At 37.3% G+C, this 23,248-nt stretch overlaps 1 protein-coding gene across 2 annotated transcripts in view; it reads left to right on the forward strand.

Moving 5' to 3' along the window:
* Positions 1–22,915, forward strand: part of LOC110020492 (GTPase HflX) — a 61,927-nt gene extending 39,012 nt beyond the window's left edge. The window contains exons 11-13 of one of the 2 annotated variants that reach the window (XM_020718614.1): positions 11,083–11,208; positions 11,290–11,379; positions 22,649–22,915. In XM_020718614.1, coding sequence (XP_020574273.1) covers positions 11,083–11,208; positions 11,290–11,379; positions 22,649–22,747 — 315 coding nt within the window. In that variant the 3' untranslated portion in view covers positions 22,748–22,915. Of the gene's footprint in view, positions 1–11,082; positions 11,209–11,289; positions 11,380–22,648 lie in introns of those variants that run through there. The other variant, XM_020718615.1, reaches the window with a different exon arrangement.
* The last annotated feature ends 333 nt before the right edge of the window (positions 22,916–23,248 follow it).

Raw genomic sequence — 23,248 nt, forward strand, 5'->3', positions numbered from 1 at the left:
TATTTGATTGAGCCTCATCCTCAAGTCTTGTGTTTATCCCTCGGGATAGATACAGAATTTGAGGTAGAGCGCTCTTTCATTTAAACTGCGAAAAATATGAGGTCAGTTTGATTTCATATTTTTCTAAAAATTATATATATATATATATACACGTAAATTAAGACGTCCTTCCGAAGTGGACGACGGGATTTCGATTCCGGCGACTGACAGCTTCTTACGGGCGACCCCCAAACATAACTTTCTCCTTTTTTGTGCCGACATTACGTTGAAATTGTAAATTTTTGTAATACTAATTTATATCAATATAGATTTTGTAATTATGTGTGTCAGTGTTACTCTTCACAAATAAAAATTAAAAAAATAAAAAAAAGTCATTTGTGCTTCTCAAACTTATGTTTGTCGCCTCACATGCTTGCATGAATTTTGCCATTTTCTCAAGTGGGGCAATGGGTTATGTAAGATATTCTTGCCAAGCAATTTTGTTGTTTCAGATGAGTCAGCATTCCCTTTTATGAAATGAGTAATGTTTGAAAGATTTCAATTGTGGTTGGGTCACTCCACAAATTTTTTTTGCGATGTATTATTCTTCGTTTGTTTTATTTGTCATTTCCATCCAATTAATCTTGGGAGGTTCTTTTTGATAATTTTTAGACATGTTAATGTAGTTTGTCTTGTGAATGGATGTTGTTTTCAGTACTTCTCATTGGGGTTGATATGTTTTAAATCGTACATTCACGACAATGCATCTGTCCTCCATCTTAGACGCCGGATTTGAATAGATCATTTACAGGAGAGGTGTGGAGGTCAAAACTTTGATCTAGTCTGAAAACCTTGCTAAGAAGGTTTCATTTTGTGTGCCTAGTTGAGGTTCTAAAATTAATCTATGGGGCGATAATGAAATTTTGATAAACACTTTGGAAACAGTAGTGCTTTTTAAAGCATCACCTTTTGATATATCAAAGACCCATGCATTTTATCATTAACTTTATCCATTTAATTTTTTAGTGCATCATCTCTTCTCTATCAAACATACATACCCAATTCCTCCTTACTTCAATCTTATAAATGTATTTTCGACACTGTTGTAGGGCTCCTAGAAGGTGTTTAGGAAGTTGATCTTGTGGGGAGGTGGTTCTAGAACAACAAGGAAATGATAGTACACAATGTCAATTGCGTTTGGGTGGGGATAGGAGTTGTTTGGCGACTGTCTTGGCTGAAAACAAGGCAAATGATGAAATAATAAGGTACAAATGATGAGGATGTTCCACCACCTATTCTTGAACAAGCTTCAAATACACCATTTGTAAAAAGGAAGAGACTATATCCTTCTTTAGTGAAAAAATAACAAAATACAATCTAAAAAACACATAAAATAAAGCAAAAATCCAAAAAACAGGAAAGTGAGAACATATATCTGGTTCCCCAATAAAAATAACCCAAATACCAATGAAAAGAATATTAAATAACGACACATAGGGGCTGACAGTTGCAGTAGGAGGGAAAATATTGCACGTGATTTTCTTGGGACGAAAATCTCTCTTGTTCTGCGTAGGTGGGATTGTAGGACCCATAAATTTCACAGAAACAACTCCTGCATTATTCTCTCCAACTATGAAAGTCTTCTTCTAAGGAAACACCTGGATCTCGCTACCATATTTTTTTCTCATAAAACACTTAAGACGTTGTTCAGTAACCTATATTAAAGAGGATTATCATCTGGATTTAACGTAAATCTACCAAACATTGATTTTGCATCGTTAAATCCTTTCGTTCGCTGAATCCATTTTTTCCAGCTTTGTAACTTATGCCACAGATTTACTAAATCATGGATGAAGATGGATTTAAAGGATTTGTGGAGGACGAATGTCTCTTCCCACAACCTCGTCTCTTCCTACAACCTCATCTCTTCCTTCTAGCTTGTCGCTTTCCTCGTTACATAGAAGGTCTCTTCCCCAAATCTCGTACCTTCTAGTTCATCGCATAAGAGAAGCTTGAAGGTAAACGCTTGCGTTGTTGCTCTCCGCATAGGAGAAATTTGCTGCTTGTTGATCTTCTTGTTGTTGCTGCAGTGGACTCTATTGCATGTCAACCGCCCTCGTCGTCGCACAACTTTGTCATCCTAGCTGGTTCTCTAATCCTCCACTAGTTACTTTTTTCTTTTTTAGCCCCTCTTTTTTATGTGATGTTGGACGAAGTGTCAAATTGAACTTAAATTGGAGTTTTTCTAACAAGCTTCATCATATGTTTCCCAAATGTGCTTGATGTTAGTATCTTTGAAGACTTAATTTTCTCTGATTGTTATTTCTCGAAATCTTTGTATTATTCACTCTACAAATTTGTCATCTTGATCTCTTATAATCCTTAATTTATTTGTCATTTTGATCACCGGTAACCTGAGATATCTTATTTTATTTTATTAGCGAGAGCCCAGAATGCTTGACTGAAATTGAATACAAGCAGAGCTCACCCTGCATGTTTTTTGATGTTGATTGTCGCAACTTAAAGGAATATATCCAAGTGGTCATTCTGCTGTTGTCGAAGGATTGGTAGACATTTTGTCTACATGATTATTTTAATTCCAACATCTTCTCGTAAAAGAAGGGTAAATTTTGTTGCTTCAATAGGATCTTCATCTAACATTCAAATCTTCAAACCCTTTATGTTTAATTCTGAAATCAAATACCAAACATGTCATACTGATTTAATTGGATTCAACTTGAAAAAATACCAAACGTAATTTTTGATCTAACATCATTGGATTTAATAAATCTGAATTTATCAGATTTAGGGTCTGTTTGGGGCAGCTGCAGCTTATTGAATAATCTGCTGATAAGTTGATTAAAAATAATTTTTTGATAAGCTAGGTGCGATTTGATAAGCTAAATTTTATTTTTTTGGAAAAGCTTGACTGCATCCAGAAAGCTGCCACCGCACCTAGATAGGTGCGGTGTGAAAATATTTTTTTAGTGTTTTGAAAACGCATAAGTTGTCAAAACGCAGTTTACCAAAATAGGTCGGGTACGTTTTCAAAACGCCACCATACCAAATAAGCTGCCCCAAATGGGCCCTTAGTGAAGCTAAAACTTAAATCCAAGTTGCAGCCAAACACCCCCTTAAGGAGATTTCCAAAATTGTGCTTCACAACTCTATTTGGCCATCTGTTTATGAGTGTGCTACTAAATTGAATTAGAACTTAGTACCCAATTTGCTCTATAGAGTCTTCCAAAAATGTCATAAAAATTTCTCATCTTTGTCTGAAGTGATGTTATGTTAAACCTTCCTTAGTAGTGGAAACTTAGGAGGTAAACTATAGGTTAGAAAATCCTGAAACCTTTTAGCAAGGGTTGCCTGTGTCTTGTATCAATTCCCCCAACTCATTGTTTTCTAGAATAATCAATGCTAGTCTTGCTGATGCTTCTCTTAAGTTTTGTAAAAAAGATAGTTTGTGATGCCATATTCTCAAGCTCTGTATGAACACACATTACCTCAAACTCCTTCCAAGAAAATAGTACAATGCATTTCCCATTTTTTGTAGAAAAAATGTATTTTTTTCATGATATGTGCAACAATCATTTTGCCATGAATAATTTAATAGGGCGTGACAAGCATCGAAAGGTATAATGACGCCCGGCTCATGGGGGACCAGTTGGGCACAGGCCCAACCCAGCTGTACCGGCCGGTCCTCTTGGAGTCGTACCCACCGCCTCCTACTTCCTCCCCTTTCATTTTTCTCCCTTTGCTTTCTTTTCTTTCTTCCTCTTCCTTTTTTCCTTCCTAGGCCTTTTCCTAATTTAAATCCATTTCTAAAAGCCTAAATCTTGATTTTATTCTCTTTCCTTATTTTAAATCTTTTCATAAAACATGAAATCTGATTTTTATTCTCCTTTTGTATTTTAAAAACCTTTCCTAAAATTTTCAATATGATTTTCACTCTCCTTATTTTAAATGTTTTTTGCGGTTGGTTACATCTCTTTATAAATAGGAGAGGATGTGCTTTGAGTTATGGATTGTTTTATGAAACCTAAATTCTGTTTTGTCTGAGTATTTTCCCTCTTGAGGGACGTATCCGACATTAAGGTAGTGCTCCGGGTGTTCCTTGTCCGAGGTGGTGATTGTCCCCACGGGTCCGGATGGTCCTACGGCTATAGCTCGACCTCACTGAGATATTTACCTCTCCGTCCATCCTCCCGGCTACTGTTCTACTTTTTTTTCACAGCAGCACTACCTCTCCGGCCTTCACTGCAGCCGCCAATCCAGCCTCCAATGACATTCCTGCATCTCTCCAACTTAAATCTGACGTCATTACCATCGTCACCCTGGCTGCTACCACCCAAAATAACAAGGATCTACTTTTTTTCCGCAGTTCCAGCCGCCCCCATCTCCTTATCCCCCTCGTCCTCATCGTTCCCCACAGACACCTTTTATTGTTTATGTTGTCAAGTTTGTTTGTCTTCTATTTCCTGTTTTCCCGTATCATGTTTGTAATATGTTTGGAATTCAAAAATAATATTTGTGTTTCCATTGTGGTTTAGGTAAACACCGGTATTATTTAGTATCAAAGCTAGCCCAACCCTATCCCCATCCTAGAGTTTCTAGCATCCGTTCTTACCCAATCCACCATAATAATTTTTTTTCCTTTTTTTTTCAAATTACTTTATTTCTTTGTTTCGTCTTTCCTTTCACAGATCCCAAATCCTAACCATGCCAACAAGGAGATCTATGCCCGAGCCTACTAGAGACGAGATATAGTGAGAGCTTCGCCGTCTTCAGCGGAGGCTAATGGATATTGAAGAGGAAATCCAATGGGAGGATACTCTCGACCGTGATATGGAAGGTTGAAGGGAAGAACGAGAAAATATGAAAATGAAGCAAGAAATACTGCGTCAATTCCTACCAACTTACTACCGCCAAAAGTAGCAAACTCCAGCTTCCGAAGTGGAGAGACCTTATCACCAAGCGTCCCCCCCCCCTCGCGCTACTATCCAGCAAATTGCAAATGTCGCAGATTTGGACATGATGAAGAAGAAAGCACAATCAGGGGAGTGATTTGCTTCACCAACCAGATCATCATAGAAAAGTTGGGTAAATGCACTATAGGCACTGAAAACAGTGAGGACAAACGAGGAGAACCCGCTTCTAGTTAAAGAGATGAACGATGATCAAGAAGAAAATATGGATTTCAGAGAGGATTCTCATTTTTTCAGCTAATGGGGAAGAGACCACCACATCCAGTTGACCCTAAGATAGAGATTCTTGTCAAGGTAACAGTCGATGCTTTATGAGGGAGTGACTCTGAGGAGTCTGGTAATAAGCAGCCCAACAATTCCTGAATTTATGGTGCTTCGAGCTAGAATCTTGTAGACGGTGAGAGGTACATCAGTAGGAATGATCTTGGATGTCTACAAGGGTTATAAGTGTTAGTGTGGAGCCTGGTCTGATTTCCCGCTCCAGCCTCCCGATCGCGAAACATCGCGATCTTTTGCAGTGTTGCGAACTGTCTCCCTGCTGTTGCTAAACTGTTTTCACCTACGCCTGTTCCCGCTTCCTGTTCGCGATAAAAGGCATCGCAGCAGCTCTCCTTTATTTTCTAAGTCACAATTTTTGTGTTTTCTTCAGACTTCCACGGGACAGTGGAAGGGCTTCCACGGGAGAGTGGAAGAGAAGTGCAAGCAATAGTTCCTTGCGGCAGAAGGAAGAAGAAAGAAGAAGAAGATTGTTATCCATTGGCTTCTTCTTGGTGGCTTATGTCAGAAGAGAAATTGAGTTTATTTCTCTTGTAAATTTATCTTCTTCGGTATATCTCGGTGTAGAGTTTCTTTGGTGTATCTCGGCAATGAAGTGAGAGATTCCTCTTGTTAGTCGAGACGATCGACTGGTGTAAATTCCTCAAGTAGTAAAATCCTCTACAACTCTGTGGACGTAGACAATTTTATCGAACAACGTAAATCTGTGTGTTCCACTGTGTTACTGTTTTCTGGTGTGAATTTTCTCGTTCTATTTTTTGCTTCATCAAAGATCGTTCTCCTATTTTCGTTCTCCTATTTTATTATTTTATTTATATATATATACCACAACAACTGGTATATATCACAACACTGAGTTTAAGGAGATGACAACAAATATAGGTCCACCCCAGCTAAGCAAGATGCAAATTTTTCAGATTTATAGCCCCCCTCTTGAGTTGCCTTGACGGAGGGAGGTTTAACATGTTAGAAATGAGGTCATTGTGCGCCATGTCGAGAATATTACATAGAGATATTCATAGGTTACTTTTAGGTACACCTTGTCAGATGTTCAGACGGGAGAGATAAACCCCAACTTTGTAGTGGGCCCGAGGAGCTTGATGAAGACAAAAATTCTTCGATGGGGTTCAGGTCTGATCAGTGATGAATATGGCTCTTCTAAGGGGGGGTGCAACCTGCAATAAATTTTACCCCTGAATTGATCTCTCCTCCCATACCAGTTCCTCAATTGCACTTAGTCGATCACGAGAAGTTGAAGAAGATTTCAAGTGGAAGGACTCGAGAGTTGCATTGCGGGAGCCCACCTCTATATGCAGCTCTCACTCAGGACGTGCTAGTGAGAAGGATGCAGCCTGCCACAAATTTCACCCCTGAATTGATTCCTCCTCCTATACTAGTTCCTCAGTTGCACTCAGTTGATCATGAGAAGTGGAAGGAGAAGATTCCAAGTGGAAAGGCTTGAGAGTTGCATTGCGGGAATCCACCTCTATATGCAGCTCAAGCTCAGAATGTGCAAAAAGAGGATGACTAACTATTCTACTAGAATGTGTTGTGGAATGACAACACTGACATGATCGACTTATCAGAGGACTTACCGTTGTACCATGAGAACCAGAATATTCGACAGGTGTGGTCGAAGCTCCCCCAACCTCGAGAGATTGACACGGTGCTGACCGGCTAGACGTAGGTCTAGCCCAGCTGGACCTGTCGGTTCTCTTGGAGGGAGGTCCCACTGCCTCCTTCCTCCCCTTTCCTTTCCCTTTTTCTCCATTCCTTTTCTTTCTTTCTCTTCCTTTTTTCCTTCCTAGTCGTTTTCCTAATTTAAATCCTTTTCTAAAAGCCTAAATCCTAATTTTATTCTCCTTTAATTTAAATCTTTTCATAAAATATGAAATCTAATTTTTATTCTTCATTTCTATTTTAAAAGTCTTTCCTAAAATCTGAAATATGATTTTTATTCTTCTCTTATTTTCAGTATTTCCTTAGACAGGTCATGTCTCTTTATAAATAGGAAAGGATGCGTTTTGAGTTAGTGTTCTATTTTATGAAATCTGAATTCAGTTTTGTTTTAGTATTTGCCTTCTAGAGGGTTGTATCTGATGTCAAGGTAGTGCTCCGGTTGTCTCTTGTTTCAGGTGATGATCGTGTCCACGGGTCTGGGTGGTGCTCCAGCTGTAGCTCGACCTCGCCAAGATATTTATCTCTCATCTATCATCTCGATTGTTGTCCTAACTCTCTGGCCTGCACCGCAACCGCCAATCCAGCCTCCGATGACTTTCATGCACCTCTCAAGCTGCGGTTTGACGTCGTTACCATTGTCACCCTTGCTGCCACTGTCCAAAACAACAAGGATCTACTATTTTTGCAGCTCCAGCCACCCCCATCGCCTTATCCCCACTCGTCTTCGTTTTCCCACACATACATATTTTTTTGTTTATGCTGCCATGTTTGTTTGTCATTTATTTCCTGCTTTTTCGTATCGTGTTTGTTGTATGTTTGGAATTCAAAATTAATATCTGTGTTTCTGTTGTGATTTAGGTTAACTCCGATATCATATCATGCCACAACATACTTGCTCTTTGAACTTTTCTCTAATAGAAAATTTCACAAGGCATCTTCTGTCAACATTGATTTTATTTACCTACTTTAACAAATTCAGGAAATATTATTGAGAATGTTTTTGGGTAGTGGGACTCAACTTGTTCATCATTTGTGTAGATACCATATTTTCACAACTGCCTCCATCTATAATGTGACTGGACCCTCTTTATTTCATGAAACCATTGTTACTCTCTGATGGGCTTTGTCTAAAGGACACTTCGAATCACTAGCATCTCTCCCTCATTGGCTGGAAGCTAGTCATCGTCATTCTCTCCAGTGTCACTAACCATTTTCTTAACTGTTCTCTGCTCTGTGAAAGAGAATACCATTCTATTTAGGCAAGCAGACGCAATGTGATAAAAAATGTGATACTTGAAACACTTCTTCGCTAGAAAGGATTTCGGAGTGTTGGCGGTCTCTACCTTTTCTCCACTCTAAATTGATCTTTTCTCAGGGAGGGGTTAGCTATGGTGCCTCAATGTGTGTACTCTTGCTGCTTGATCTTGATATTAAACTCTGTCTGTAAGGTGTGGCGGTCACCTAGTGACGTTATTTCTTCTCTTTCAAAATTAGGGTATGTACATCGAGTAGGGATCAATACAGTTGCAACTGCACCACATTATCGATAGATGATCTCAAACCTCCAATATAGCTCGCTATTGTGTGTTTCTTTGGTTCGACCAACTCACTGTCACATTTCAGTGAGTTGACCAAATTCAAATGTATACTTCACAAAAGAATCTCTCTAACACAGATTGCTGAGTTTTATTAACATGTCTTATCAGTCATGCGAGAGAAAGCATTTATTTAGTATCTTCTTTTTCATCTTAGACTATGTGGTGATTTTTCTCTTTCCTTCTTGTTATCAAAGACGCTTTTGGTTCTCAACCCGCAAGAAAATATTCTTGTTGAGCTTGATGACTGTCAATTTTAACTTTTTTTGTACTAGGGAATATCTTTGTACTAAAAAATTGCTCCACTATTTGAAGTCACTCAATAAATTCATTTTGATCCAAATGTTCATCAAAATCCGACAAGTTAATCTCTACTTCAAAATCCTGACTTACTCTCTGATACTATATGCCAAATCATTGAGGTAGTGATTCTTCATCATTGAAAATTATCTCTTGGATGGAATTCATTTCTCTCGATTCGGTGAGTCACAGTTTTGACTTTAGGTGACCTCTTCATATTGCCTTCTTTTAAAATCAGGGAGCATCCACTGTAATCAGAGGATTTTTCGTTGCATTTACTCCATAGTGAGCTCTGGAACACTTCGTTGAGGGTTTCTCCTTAGTGGCATGGCATCTTGTTCTTCCAACTAAAATTTCGGCTAAGAAGAAAATGAGGTTTAGGATTAGGGCTAGGTGGATGGTGTGGGGATATTTTTTTTTTTGGGCATTATGTTATGTTATTTGGGATTTTGATTTGGGGCTAGGAAGACAAATCCCAAAAAATTATGATTTGTCAGGCTTTGATACCAAATATACTGTTTTAGGATTCCTATTAGGTTTTTGGGAAGCAATTCGGCTGGGAGGTGGTTGAGGAATAGTAAGATAATGAGACTATGGGAGTTCAATAATGTTTCGAAGGATACATGGTGTGTTTGATGTCTGTCTATACTGAAAACAGTAGTGAGAACGACAAAACACTAGTTTCAAAAAGGCACGACTGCCGAGGGGGATCCACCACCTATTCTTAGGCAAGCTAAATAGACAATACTTGCAAAAGGAAGAAAGTACAATATTCTGGATGGCATATGATCAAAGAACAATTCTTCATGTACATAAAACCATGTCAAAGTCCACAAATCTAAAAAATAACAACATATATACTGTTCCCCATTAGAAATAGCTCTAATATTAATTAAAAGAATATTAAATGGGGACCCACAGAGAGATGGCAGTTACAACAGGCAGGAGAAGCAACAGTAATTTTCACCAACCGAAATCCGCTCATCTCGCAGGGTTGGGATCGGGGAACACGGGGAACCATGAAAACGGGATAGTTCCTGCTTCAATTTCTTGATTTGTCCTTCCTAATATTGCCACACATTCAACTTATTACTCTTATTTCATTAACCTTCATCTTGACTTTTATTTATTTATTTAAAAACTTTGATCCCTATTTTTGTTTTAATTTTATTCACTTATTTTATCAGGCATCTTCTATATTTGTCATACATGCCCAAATCACTTTTTCTTTATGGTGTTTTGAATGGGTGGTATTATGGTGTTCTTTTCAATATTATGAAAGCACAACGCAAAGCTCAATACAATGCGTTGGCTTTATTTTTGCTTTAAACTGCAAACTGCAAAGTGAAGCTGTACTTTTATTAAGTGTTAATAGGCTATATAAAACTATTAATGTATAAATGCATTTATTAACAATTATAAACTATAAATATAACTTAATAGTTTATAAAAATTGAGAAGAATGTTATATAGTACCTAACTTGATGGCAAATATTGACAGTGAATCTACAAATTAAAATTTCGAACAATTTCTAATAGTTTCGAGTGATACTTAAAAATAAAAAATTGCAAAGAAAACCTGCAAATTAATTTTAGCGCTTCAAAGCGCGCTTCGGCAAAGCGAAGCGGGCATCAGGCACTTTGTTTTATTTTGCTCGTGAATCGTGCTTTAAAAAACATTGGTTCTTTCAAAAAATAATTTTCATAGTCCATCGTATTTTTTCCACAAATCAAATTTATTTGTCTTATTCCGTTAACTCGCAACTGGAATATTATTGACTTATTTCTTACCCAACGATTGAATCTTTATAGCATAATTAATCCATTTAAAAAAAAAGTTCATGTTAATAAATTGTTTAGTGATACTGCTGCCTACAGCTCTTCAAAGAAACTTCTGTAGCTTAAAAAATGGCTCATGCAATGGATGTAAAACACTAGCAGAAATAGTTATCTTCTATATGAAAAAGTAATGTTTTTTTAAGAAGTGTGCTAACCAAAATTAATTTTAATACAGTTCCTTTCGTGAATTTACTGAAGCACAATATCCATAAACAATCCTTTTTCAGATGAAAGTTTATTGTTTGGGAAATCTACTATATGCTGTGTCCAACATTAGAGCTAATGCTTTTACCTGCTCTTTCATGAATTTGCGGAATTGCAATTTTATCTCCACTTATAGAGCAATCTATCATTTTGTTGACCTAGATATGTAAAGCTGCATGATCGAGCTAGCATCATTCTAGTTTTTTTTTGTTTTTTTGAAGGTTGACAAGACTGATGATCCTCATAAAGTAAAACGTGATGCAGAAAAGAGCGGTATTATCAGTATATCAGCCACCATTGGTGATGGGTTGAAGGAATTCTGTGATGCGGTTCAAGCAAAATTGAGGGTACATTAGGTTACTTTGATTAATTTATCTTTCTACATGAAGTTTGTCTCCTATTAAATATTAATATTTATTATTTAGCAGGAGTCAATGGTACCAGTGGAAGCTTTTGTTCCATATGACAAGGGGGACCTCCTCAACACCATCCATCATGTCGGAATTGTAGAGAAAACAGTATGTTGTTGCTCAAAAGTTTCTGTTTTTTTGGAATGAGTACAGCTAAATTTTGCAGCATTAGTTCCTGTTGTTTTGATTAATTATTTGTTTTATTTTTTTTCTTCTCAATTTGGTAATTTTCATTGTTAATTATCAAGTAGAAACATAAATATATAATTTTTTGCTTGCTTTCTCATATTTTTTTGTGCTATCAAATTGGTTAGGGCTTGTAATAGGATTCTTAATATGTGTTTGTTGCTATTCCATCCATCATGTCGGAATAGTAGAGAAAACAGTATGTTGTCGCTCAAAAGTTTCTATTTTTTTTGGAATGAGTACCACTAAATTTTGCAGCATTAATTCCTGTTGTTTTGATTAATTACTTGTTTTAATTTTTTATTTTTTTCTTCTAAATTTGGTAATTTTCGTTGTTGATTATCAAGTAGAAACATAAATGTATAATTTTTTGCTTGCTTTCTCATATATGTTTGTGCTATCAAATTGGTTAGGGCTTGTGATAGGATTCTTAGTAGAAATTAGGGTAAAATAAATATTTCATTTCTCCAAAGCAAACGATACAACTACTAACACATAAAATAAAGGACAAACACCTTAAATTCGAGAGTTAGGTGATTTCTCCCAATTGCTACAATTCGAGAGGTAGGAAATCTCTCATAAACCCTAAACCTAAGACTTAAAGACAATAATATTCTACATACCTAATTCTAAAACTTTTAGGGTCTATTTATACTAAACAAAAATAAATAATAAAAGACTCAATTGCCTTTAGGCTAATAAAAGACTAAATTGTCCCTTAGGTACCTGCGTAATAATACTCCCAAAAAGGCACATTGTCCTCAATATGGAAAAAAAATGAAGGCATTCCACCTCCTTCACCAGAACTTTCATTGTTTCTTTATCCATCGCCTCCTCGTCACATATTGTGAGAACTAGTAATGTTCGATTTTTGCAACAATGTCCTAGGTTTGACTTGTCATCGCTTCAAAAATATAACCCCTTAGTTCGCTTCTCCTGGATCTCTGTCGTTGTGGGTCGTTTGATCGTCACCCTCAATTGTGGCCCATGATTCTTGTCTTATGAAACCTTCCTCTGAACTTCCTTTATTTGAGCTTTTGGAGTCGTCGTGGTTGTAGTAGTTCGATATGAAGCTTCACCTGTGTTGCTTCTATTAGCTCGCTCCATTGCATTAAAATTTTCAACCAACTGCACTAATTCCATAGTTTTTCTTAAGTTTCACAGTCTCATTGGACAAAGTGTTGAGCGTATGTTGGGCATTATAACATTCATAAAGTTTTCCTTCAATATTACTTCAGAATTCCCCACAGCGGCCCCAACAATAGCTTGAGTCTCTCCCTATATTCCACAACAGTTGCTTCTTAAGTCCTTGCAAAGAACTGCTTGTGTAGGTCTCCTTCTTGAATGGTCATAAACATTCCAACAAACAAACTTTAAATTCATCCCAGGAGCAAATCGAGTATCTAGCCTCCCTCCCCTTAAATCGTGCTAGGGATTTCCCTTCCAAACATTACTCTGTCATTATGAGATTCTCCCCATTTAGCCCATTCATAACTAATTATGGCTTTAACCGGTACACCCACCCATGCACATCTTCCCCTTCAAAGATTGGCATCTTCAACATCCTTTTGCTTGAGTCTCCTCCCTAATTCTCTTGACTGAAGTTTATTACACCCATAAACTAGATGTTGGGTTTCATTCCATGACCCATATTGAATTCTCTCATTCCATAATTTTGGCTCGTCCCATAGTATGTCTATCTGCATAGGCTCCTGAACCTCCTCTGCCCGGAGGGCTATAGCAGTAAAAGGCATAGTTGGACTTAGTCCTTTGCCCATGTCCCATTTATCGTGCTTCCCTTATTCCAGGTCGAAATTCTTTGAACTGATCTTCTTCATCCCCAAATCGCACACCATTTTATTCTGCCTGCTGATGCTCGTTCCAACGCTCGTTCTAACAGTTCAGAATTACTTGAAACTCGAAAATCTTCTTCATCATTTCTTCAAGAGTCATACATCCACCTTTCATGAATGAAAATCGCCCCTCAATCGTAGTTGGGGCAAGCCAAACCGTTTTACTTCTTGGATCACAGCTAGGGCAAGCCGAACTACGATCCTCGGATCCTTTAGGTCTTTAATGAGTCGCAACCCCGCAGAACACTGTGTGTTGTTATTCTGCCTCATGTACTCTGTGATTCCGTCGTTTGTGCCCCGGCTAGTCCTTTTTGCGATTATATTGCAAGGACGGAGCAAGAAGAGGAGAAAGATGGGAGTGTTGGGTCTTTGTGCGCCGTAAAAGATGAGAGTTTGATGTTTTGTACGCCGCAATATACAATCACGGAGCCGTGTATCTCTTATTGCGACTGTATCACGATCAACAACTTCCAAACTATCAATCGACGACTTTCTAACTAATTCTATACGATCTCGTTGATTTCTGACTATTTTGCAACTCGAAAGAGACCGTAAGTCTATCACACAAGACACAGTTTTATTACTGACTAAAAACATGGTTGCAAAAGAGACACACAAAACAAAAGTGAAAACAAAGGATTACAATTAATGACTCAACAAAGAAGACATAACGAGCTTGAAGAGGAGGGAGTCCGGCGAGCTGGTGCTGGTTTGACGGCTGTGGTGAATATCGGATAGGTGTCGGCTAATGTGGGAGAAGTAGGACTACAAATCAGTGATAGTAAAGGCGTCATACTATAGTTGCAAAGACGCAGGATTGTCATCGAAGGCTGGAACTGAAGGGACAACAGATGACTTCTTGTAGGAGGTAGGGAAAAGATGTGGCCTGCTGGGGAATGGTGGCAGCACAATGCCTGTAGGGGCGGGGAAGGTGTGCCTTGCTGGGGTAGGGCGGTGGCACAATGCCTGCAGGGGCAGGGGCAGGGAGCAGGGAAGGAGATGGGCGGTTGAGGCTAAGGAGTGGAGAACAAGGTTGCTAGATTGCAGGAAGGAGGCCTGTACCGGGCGAGATGCACCAGGGCAGCTCAAGGGCCTGTTGGAAGCAGGGAGAGAGTGTAGCGGCCTTTGCAATGGCTGCTGGTGAATACCAGAGGAAGCAGAGGGGCGACGACCTATAGGAGGGCTGGGAGGAGGTGCGGCGATGATTGGCTGGCGAGTACGTTGCCTGTGATGGCTGGAGGAGGCAAGGGAGGTGCAGTGGTCTAGAAGGAGAAATAAGACTGGTGGCAGGAGTGCAGGGAGCGTTGGAAGGAGCAACAACAAGGGTGTGGCTTACAGGGAAGGTGCAGGAGGAGGGCGACAGGTGGAGCTAGAAGTGGGCAGGCGGGGCTGCAGGTCGTCGACGCTCAGGATGGAGTCAAAAGGTTGAGATAATCACTAATTTGGATGAGGTTACAGCCAGAGCACCTCCCTCGCCGTCAGATACTGCCCTCAAGAGGGGAAAATACTAAGACAATATTGAATTTGGGTTCAAAAATGACCCATAACTCTAAGCATGTCATCTTCTATTTATAAAGTGGCTAAACTAATTCTAGGAAACACTTAAATTAAGAAAGAGGAATAAAATATAATCAGAATCTCAAATTTTAAGAAAAGGATTTTTAAAATAAGGAAAATGAAATTACATTAGGATTTATAATAGGAGAGGCCAAGGAAGGGAATTAAGAAAAGAAGGGAAAGGAAAGAAAAGGAAAGTATGAAAAAGGAAAGGAGAGGAAGGAGGGGGCGGGCGACAACCTCCCATCTCCTGAGGACCGGCTAGTCCTCCACTAAGCCCCACGTAATCCTAACTAAGAGTCTATTTGGGGTAGTTGCAGCTTATCCAACTTATCAGATAAACAATTTATCCTGATAAGTTGTTGATTAACAACTTATCCTGATAAGTTGGTTGTCTGTTTGATTTGTGCGTTTGAAAAACAACTTATTTGCATGATAAATGATCATTCTGCCCCTGATCTGGATAAGTTGTTTAGCTGTTTGGTTTGTACATTTGAAAAACAGTCTTTTTGTGGATAAAAAAATAAATAGAGTTTTTTTGCATATATTACTATTTGCAAATAACATAATTCACATAGGATGGTCCCTTGTGGTAAGAAAAAATTTAAACAAATGTAAATTTCTTGAGGATGAAAAACCTTTTTTTTTTCTTTTGAAGATGAATAACATAAGGATTAACATAACAAAAACTTGGCATGGGATATGCAATTTTAAATTGCAAAAATTAATGAAAACTTACTTATGGTAACTTTTAATTGAGACAAGACTGATTTATTCATTGCTATATTAGACCATTCCTATTATGGCACCTCACTTCTACAAAATTAACTATTTTCATGCATGGTCACGATCTTTACTGTTGAAACTTACCAAAGCAAATACAAATTTACAGAGGTTTAACTCCTTCAATTCTGCAATCAACAAAATCATAGAAAAAGGGATTTCTGGCTTACCATGGCATGACCAGAATAATTATTGCAAATAACAATAGTCAAATCTATGCCTAAGAAATTCGAAATTTTAGGGCAAAATACTCATAAGGGTGCCAAAAAACTACACTTATTGTGTTGTTTGCCCAGAATTTGCAAGCTTATTAAAATCAAATCATTACCCTAAAAGAGTAAAGAAGTGGGAAAAGCTTTCAAAACAAGCATCGGGCAATAATCCATCAGAAATTACAAGTAAATTCTGTCAAGGCTTCAACTCGGCAACAAAATCAAAATCGCTAAAAATTTATATAGATTTTTTACTCATACAAATCTCCGATAAATAAGCTCGGCTTTGAGCGGATCAAAATCAGCAACCTCGGCTTAGATTCATGAACTAATAGAAATCAGATAAGCCCTAATCCAAATTCAATCGAAATAAAAATTCCAGGATTTACATGCACTTCACAGCCCTACTCCCAAACAACAAAATCTCCTCTGAGATCGCGAAGAAAAGAGAAAATTTTGGCAATTTTTTTTTATTTTACCAGCTTGTTGGTTTCAATGGAGAGCTCGAGATGCTTGTTCCATTGATCGATGCTGTGGCACCCGATCATTATTCCCTTCTCTGCCATGGCCAAACCTTTGATTCTCTGAGGAGGAGTGTCGAAGAAGCAGGGAATGGCTCTGCGAATTGCGAACGAAGGAAGAAGAAATGTCGAATCTGGGAGGGGCTAGGGGTCGCGTTTTGAGGGCAGCGGAGTAATTCAAGACAAAACGCAAGAAGGAAACACGACCAGCAGGGATGATCCCACGAGCAACGTTCTTTACAAAATAAAACAACGATTTTCAAAATGGAGATAAAACGTGGATAACAAACAGTAGGGAAACGTTTTTAAAATGCCGCCCGCTGTTTAAAGCTGTCCCAAACCGGCCTAACTCTATACAATCTCGTTGGTTTCCGACTATTTTGCAACTCGAAGGAGGTTGTAAGTAAGTCTCTACGATCCTTACACTAACGAAACACTTTTAGGCGGAGATTCCTTCTTCCTGGATCTGAAGCTCTGATACAATTTGATATGATTTTCCATAGAAGTATGGGTAAACAAAATATTTTATTTCTACAAATCAAAAAATATAACTACAAATACAAAATAAAGAATAAGCACATACAATTCGAGAGGTAAACAATCTCTCTTAATTCCTACAATTCGAGCAATTCGAGAGGTGGGTTCGAGAGGTGGGAAATGTCTTCCAAACCCTAAATCTCAATTGCCCTTAGGATAATAAAAGACTAAATTGCCCCTTAGGCAATGACGTAACAGCTTGGCCTATTATTTTTCACGGCCTTCCTTCTGCAAAATGTACATTTTATCAGTGATATTTACAATTCTACTAGGTTTGAGAGGCACTGTACATGTGACGTTTTTTTGAAGTAGAATTGCATGCTAGCCTTTTGTGATAACCCAAACTCTTGAAGTTAATATTTGATTTGGCTAAGTGGCCTCATGGTTTTGCCCTGTTGGTGTAACTTCCCAGGAGGTCACTTATTATGGGAGTGCTCCCATGTGCGCACCCTTAACTTTGAAATTTCTAACGAAATTCCATCGTTGCACCAAAAAATATCTCGATATTTAAGAGTTCAGTTTCATTCTACTTAAGGGGTTTCATAATCTCCACCACTTAAGTATCTAACGTCCTCATTAGTGCTCTCCACTAGGCATATAGAACTCTATAGATGGCTCCCACCATTTAGCACTTTGTCCCATCCGACATTCAAGAGGCGACTCCCATGTTATAACACTTTTTAATGGCACTTAATTTCTATCCCCTGGCTGGTGTAATACTTCGATGCCATTTTGTGGTAACTCGAATTTTCACCCGTCAAGGTTATGCTGATTTGAAAAAATGGTCTCGTGGTTTTGCACTGTTGGTGTAACTTCACCCTTCCTAAGAGTGCTCCAATGCAAGCACGTTTAACTTTGAAGTTTCTAACAAAATTTTGTTGTTACACCAAAAGACACCTCGATGTTTAAGATTTCAGTTTCATTCTTCTTAAGGGGTTTCATAATCTCCTCCATTTAAATACCTGACATCCTCTTTGGTGCTTTATATATCTAGAATCATACACCAGGCAGATAGAACTCTAGAGGTGGCCCTTACAGATTCAAGAGGTGGCTCCCACCATGTAGCACTGTGTGCCATCCAGGGTTCAAGATGTGGCTCTAATGGCATAACACTTTATTTAGTACGACATTTAGTTCCCATCCTCTGGCTGGTGTAATGCTCTGATAACATTTGTGATAGCTCGAACTTTCACCCATCGAAGTATTGTCTGTTTTGGCAAAATAGACTTATGGTTTTGCCCTATTAATTTAACTTCCTTGGAGGTCACCTATCCTATGAGTGCTCCCATGTGAGCATGCTTAACTTTGAAGCTTCAAACAAAATTTCACCGTTACACCAAAAAGTGTCTCGATGTTTAAAAGAGTTCAGTTTCATAATATTTACGGGCTTTCATAATCTCATCCACTTAAGTACCTGACGTCCTTGTTAGTATTTTATACTCAGAATCATCCACCAGACAGACAGGATTCTAAAGGTAACCCCTACAGATTCAAGAAGCGTCTCCCACCATGTAGCACTTTGTCCTATCCAGGGTTCAAGAGGTGGCTCCCATGATAGTGCAACTTTGTTTTATATCGCACTTAGTGCTCATTCTTTGGTTGGTGTGAAGTTTTGATACTATTTTTGATAGCACGAACTTTCACCCATCAAGGTATTGTCCGCTTTGGTAAAATGGCATCACGGTTTTGCCTCGTTGGTTTAACATGCCAGGAGGTCACCATCCTAGGAGTGCTTCCATTCTAGCACGTTCAACTTTGAAGTTTCTAATGAAATTCCATTGTTACACCAAAAGCCTCCTTGATTTTTATGAGTCTAGCTTCATTCTACTCAACGGGTTTCATACTTTTGTTCTGCAGTTTTTTTTTTTTTTTTTGAATGTGTAGGAATAGGCTAACCATATTCATCAACCTATTGTGGTAAATTTATCGTGCAAGATTTTGCATCATATTTTAAGGCTTACAGGATTTAAGGTAGTTCCAGATATGTTCGTGCATGATCTATTTTGCATCTCATTTGTTGAACCTTCTAACGAATAACTTCGTTGTTATTTAAAACATCTAAAAAAATAATGTGATTTATTTTTAAAAACATAAATAAAAACATATATAAAAATTATATCATCTAAACATGCATTCAAAAGCAGATTAAAAACAAAAATAAAAAATTGAAATTATGCCAAATGGGCCCTAAAGTACTGAAAATAATTTATAGATGTTTTGGGTGTTTTTAGAAAAAAATCATGTTTTATTTTAGAAGGATTTGCATACCACTCAATTTCTATGTATTTACTTGTCTAACCCCAACTTCAATTTTTACATACATAGATTTCACTTTGAAAACTTAAAATGGTAGTATTTTTTCTGTACTATGAAAGATTTGGGTGGCAAATTGGCATAAATGTAAAAAGGAAACTTTAAGTGCCAGATATGTAATTAGATAGCAATTGGGTGGTATGTATGTAAATGCCTAGAATAAAATACAAAAATGATCTCAAACAGCTCCTAACTTTAGCAAGAGATCTCTATTTACGTTTGAGCGGGGAAATTTTTTTCTATGGGACCAGGATGCAAAAAACACAAGATCTAGATTTCTTCAATATAAGCAACTTCCTCATATTATTTTAGATCTATGAATATTTATGTGGTCGCATCACTTGAGTTCCATACTATTTACATGATTTACATGAGATGCATATCATTATTATCTTCTCCTGGGGGCTGTTATTTCAAACTAGCACGTGTTAGAACCTAGCCATCGCCCGTGTCTGCTCCGTTGCCTATCCTACTAGTATCCTAACTCATCTCTTGATCCTTCCACACCATCTGGTAACCCTAGATTGGTGTCATTTAGAGGATTTAAATCGCCATCACCTCTTTCTTCTTTGTTGCCCATCCTATCAGTTTCCTAACTCATCCCTTTATCCTTCCACACCATCTAGTTACCCCAGATCAATGTTAGTGAGAGACTTTCAATTGTTTTTTCAATATTTTACGGAAGCAACCTGGCACAATTATTAAACATCCTCAAAAAGTTCCAAGAATGCTTTCTTATGGTTTTACACCAACTTTTTAAGAAAGCATTTTAAATGACTACGAGTCATTAACAAAATTGCAGTTAATGAATTATTACTGGTGCCTTAGTAAGGACGCAGAAACTTGGAATTAAGTTGAGATTATTGGAAAGCTTTTACTCTGACATTATGGAATGATATGTGGCCCTTATTGTTTAAGCATTTGTTTAATTTAAGGCAATAAATTAGGTCGCTGTTAATGCATTCAGATGAGAGCAGGAAATGATCCAAATATCATTGATTCCATGCTCTCCAATTAGATCCATTGCCTGACGGACTCTGACAACTCCCACCGGTTATTTAATCTTCTGATTTGCTGTTGTTTAAGTTTATTCGGAATTTAAAGTTTTACAGATCTCACCAGTCACAAAAGCAGAGAATTCGTGAGCAGGGAGTGGTGGCATCAGTGGATAAGAGAGGCTAAAGGGCTTCAAGTATGGTGGTCAACGGGTGACTGGAGGGTCCGGGGCGGTGGCGGCAGTGGCAGCAATACCTATGCGTAGCTTCATCAACAAACATGACATGGTACAAGAACGATGGGATTTGGGTCACAGAGAAAATAAATGTAGGCGCCAAAGGTTGTGGGGCTGTGTTCAATCAGAGAACGGAGATTGTTGTAGATTGTGGCTTAATTTAGGGGCATTTACATACATGCCACATAGTTCTTATGTTACATATGTAACACCTAAACATTCATATATACATGCATATCACTTAAATATTTAACATCACATCAAAAATATCACCAACACTCTCTTTTTAAAAGTTTTCATGCATAGGTTTATAACACCTGAGTGTTATAAGTGTAAATATTAAACTCTGGGTGTTAGATATGTAAATACATAAGAATTGTGTGGCATGCTTGTATAATTTCTTTTAATTTAATAAATATGAGTCGTGTCAGTTCCAAGCAACCCAAAATCTAGGATTGAGAACCAAACCAAATTGTGTTATGAATTTTCCAGGAACTGAATCTGATTCACAAATCACAGTAAGAACCAATTCAAACCATTTTGGTTGGTTCAGATTAGTTCCTCCATTTTTCAAGTAATTGTGCTCGCCTTATATTATTGTTACAGTTCCGTTATTATGTGACCCACTGTTGCTAGCGTTAGTTTATTAAGAGCTGACCATAGCCAAAAATGTAATTTTGGGGAAATGCTGAGCTGACAGTCATTTATTATAATCAATGGAGACCTGTAAGTGGTCGTGAGGTAAATAATTAAATATTCAAGTTTCTAGGCTACTCTACTGTTAAAGAAAGGATAGGTAATACATGTGTTTTTAACAAAAAAGTTACTTAAAAAAATTAAAGATAAATTGCTCACTATTACTTTATGGATGTGCATTGATATCTTGATGAAGTGCTGCTCAGTATTATTAGAAGCGGGCTTCAAAATGCATTTTAATTTTGAAGTGGGCTATGTGCTAGCCCTGTGTCTCACTTGCTTGTGAAGCACAAGCTCGTAGCAAAAAAATGTGCATCATGCGGCTTCAAGTCATTGCATTGTGGCATTGCATGCTCATCTCGGAATCATAGTGAATTCTTTGTTCAAATTTCATGGTTTAGTTTAGCAGTTATGTGATAACTAGGCATAAGTGTTTGCTTTTTCTTACTGTTTCTCGTTGTCATTTAATAATTTGCTCATTTATTCTCCATTTTAGTTTTCTATATGTTATCATCGGTTCTTATTATTGGTGCTAGCAACTTCTCACGTATAGCATCTTCTCACGATTTCTTCTTGCTGCCTCATATTCAAGCTCTCACTTCGCACTACCTCCATCTCTTCATCTCTAGTTAGTCTGTTATCCTTAATTTTTAAATATTCTTTCATCAATCTATAATTTTTCTTTGATCTCTTTATTTGGTTAGCTAGAAATTTATGTTATTTAACATGTCATTGTATTTGTTAAAAATTAATAACTGATGTGAAAGTTTGGTTGATTAAATCACCTATTGCATGCGCATAATGTATTTATATATGATGTATAAGTTGAGCTCTTTAGTTCATAAAACTTTACGCGTTGAATTTTAAAATAAAAAATCTTGTGTATCGCATTTATATGCTATGAGCTATTTTTGAATAGGGGTGGAACCAGGTTATATCCAGGGTGGCCAATTTGAGATTTCTCTATATAAGTAGGAAAATTTAATATTTTTTTAATGTACTTTAGTTGATTAGTAATTTTGCCAAACACCCTCCCCCCCCACTCCCCTCACGGCCAAAAGTATTTTTTTGCCCAATGCATAAGAAAGAAAAAAAAAAAGTTCGGTGATTTTGCCCATCCTGTAAGTCAAAGCTAGTTCCGCCCCTATTTTTTAATTAACCTATGAGATGGATGCCATGTAAATTTCATTATCAGAAACCATTTATATTTCTATCTCAAGCCTTTTGTTATTATTATTTTTTTTCCACCCAGTTCCTATTGATTTTCGTACCTAACACCTAAATTTTCTTTCAAAATTTTTATCACCTAAATGCTTATCGCATCAAAAGTACCATCATTTTAACTTTTGAAAAGTGAAATTGCCCTTTACATGCATAGGTAAGGCGGTATATATATAAAAAAAGAAATTTAGGTATTAGATATGTAAATACATAATAATGGAGTGTTATGCATATAAATCTTCCTTTTTTTTTTCTTTTAATGTTTAGGAATATATGGAGAATGGGACGAGAGTCCGAGCATATGTGCCTCTACCACTGGCAAGGTCACTCACACCGATGAGGCAACAAGTGGTTTCAGCTCTCTAGGTGCATACATGTTTCTAGTAAGATCGCTCTTTTCCTTTTGCTTCCTTTCTCATCTTCTGATAACGTTGTTCTTTTTTTTTCCGTCATTTGTGTCGAGTATATCATGTACATTTCTTGTATTTATCACATACTAAGGTTTTAAATGTTAAATAAATTAGCCTTTTTTTATTCTACTTATCAAGTTGATCACTAGTGCTTATGAATATAAAACCTATTTGAAGTCTCATATAAATTATATAATATATATGTTTTATGTATATATGTATGTATGTGTGTATATATATATAGTTCTTGTATCATTGTTCAGTCTTGTATCATTGTTCAGACATACTGTGTTGTACAAAAATGTATGGAATTCCCATTTTCTCATTGTCACATTTCTTTATTTATTTTCGGTTCATTTTTGTTTAACTTGTATGCAAATATAAACAATCATATAAAACATTATAATTTTAAAATATTTTCATTATTTTGAATATAAAAAGAATCAAAATAAAAATC

Source organism: Phalaenopsis equestris, unplaced genomic scaffold (assembly GCF_001263595.1).
Source record: "Phalaenopsis equestris unplaced genomic scaffold, ASM126359v1 Scaffold000098, whole genome shotgun sequence".
Taxonomy (NCBI): Eukaryota; Viridiplantae; Streptophyta; class Magnoliopsida; order Asparagales; family Orchidaceae; genus Phalaenopsis; species Phalaenopsis equestris.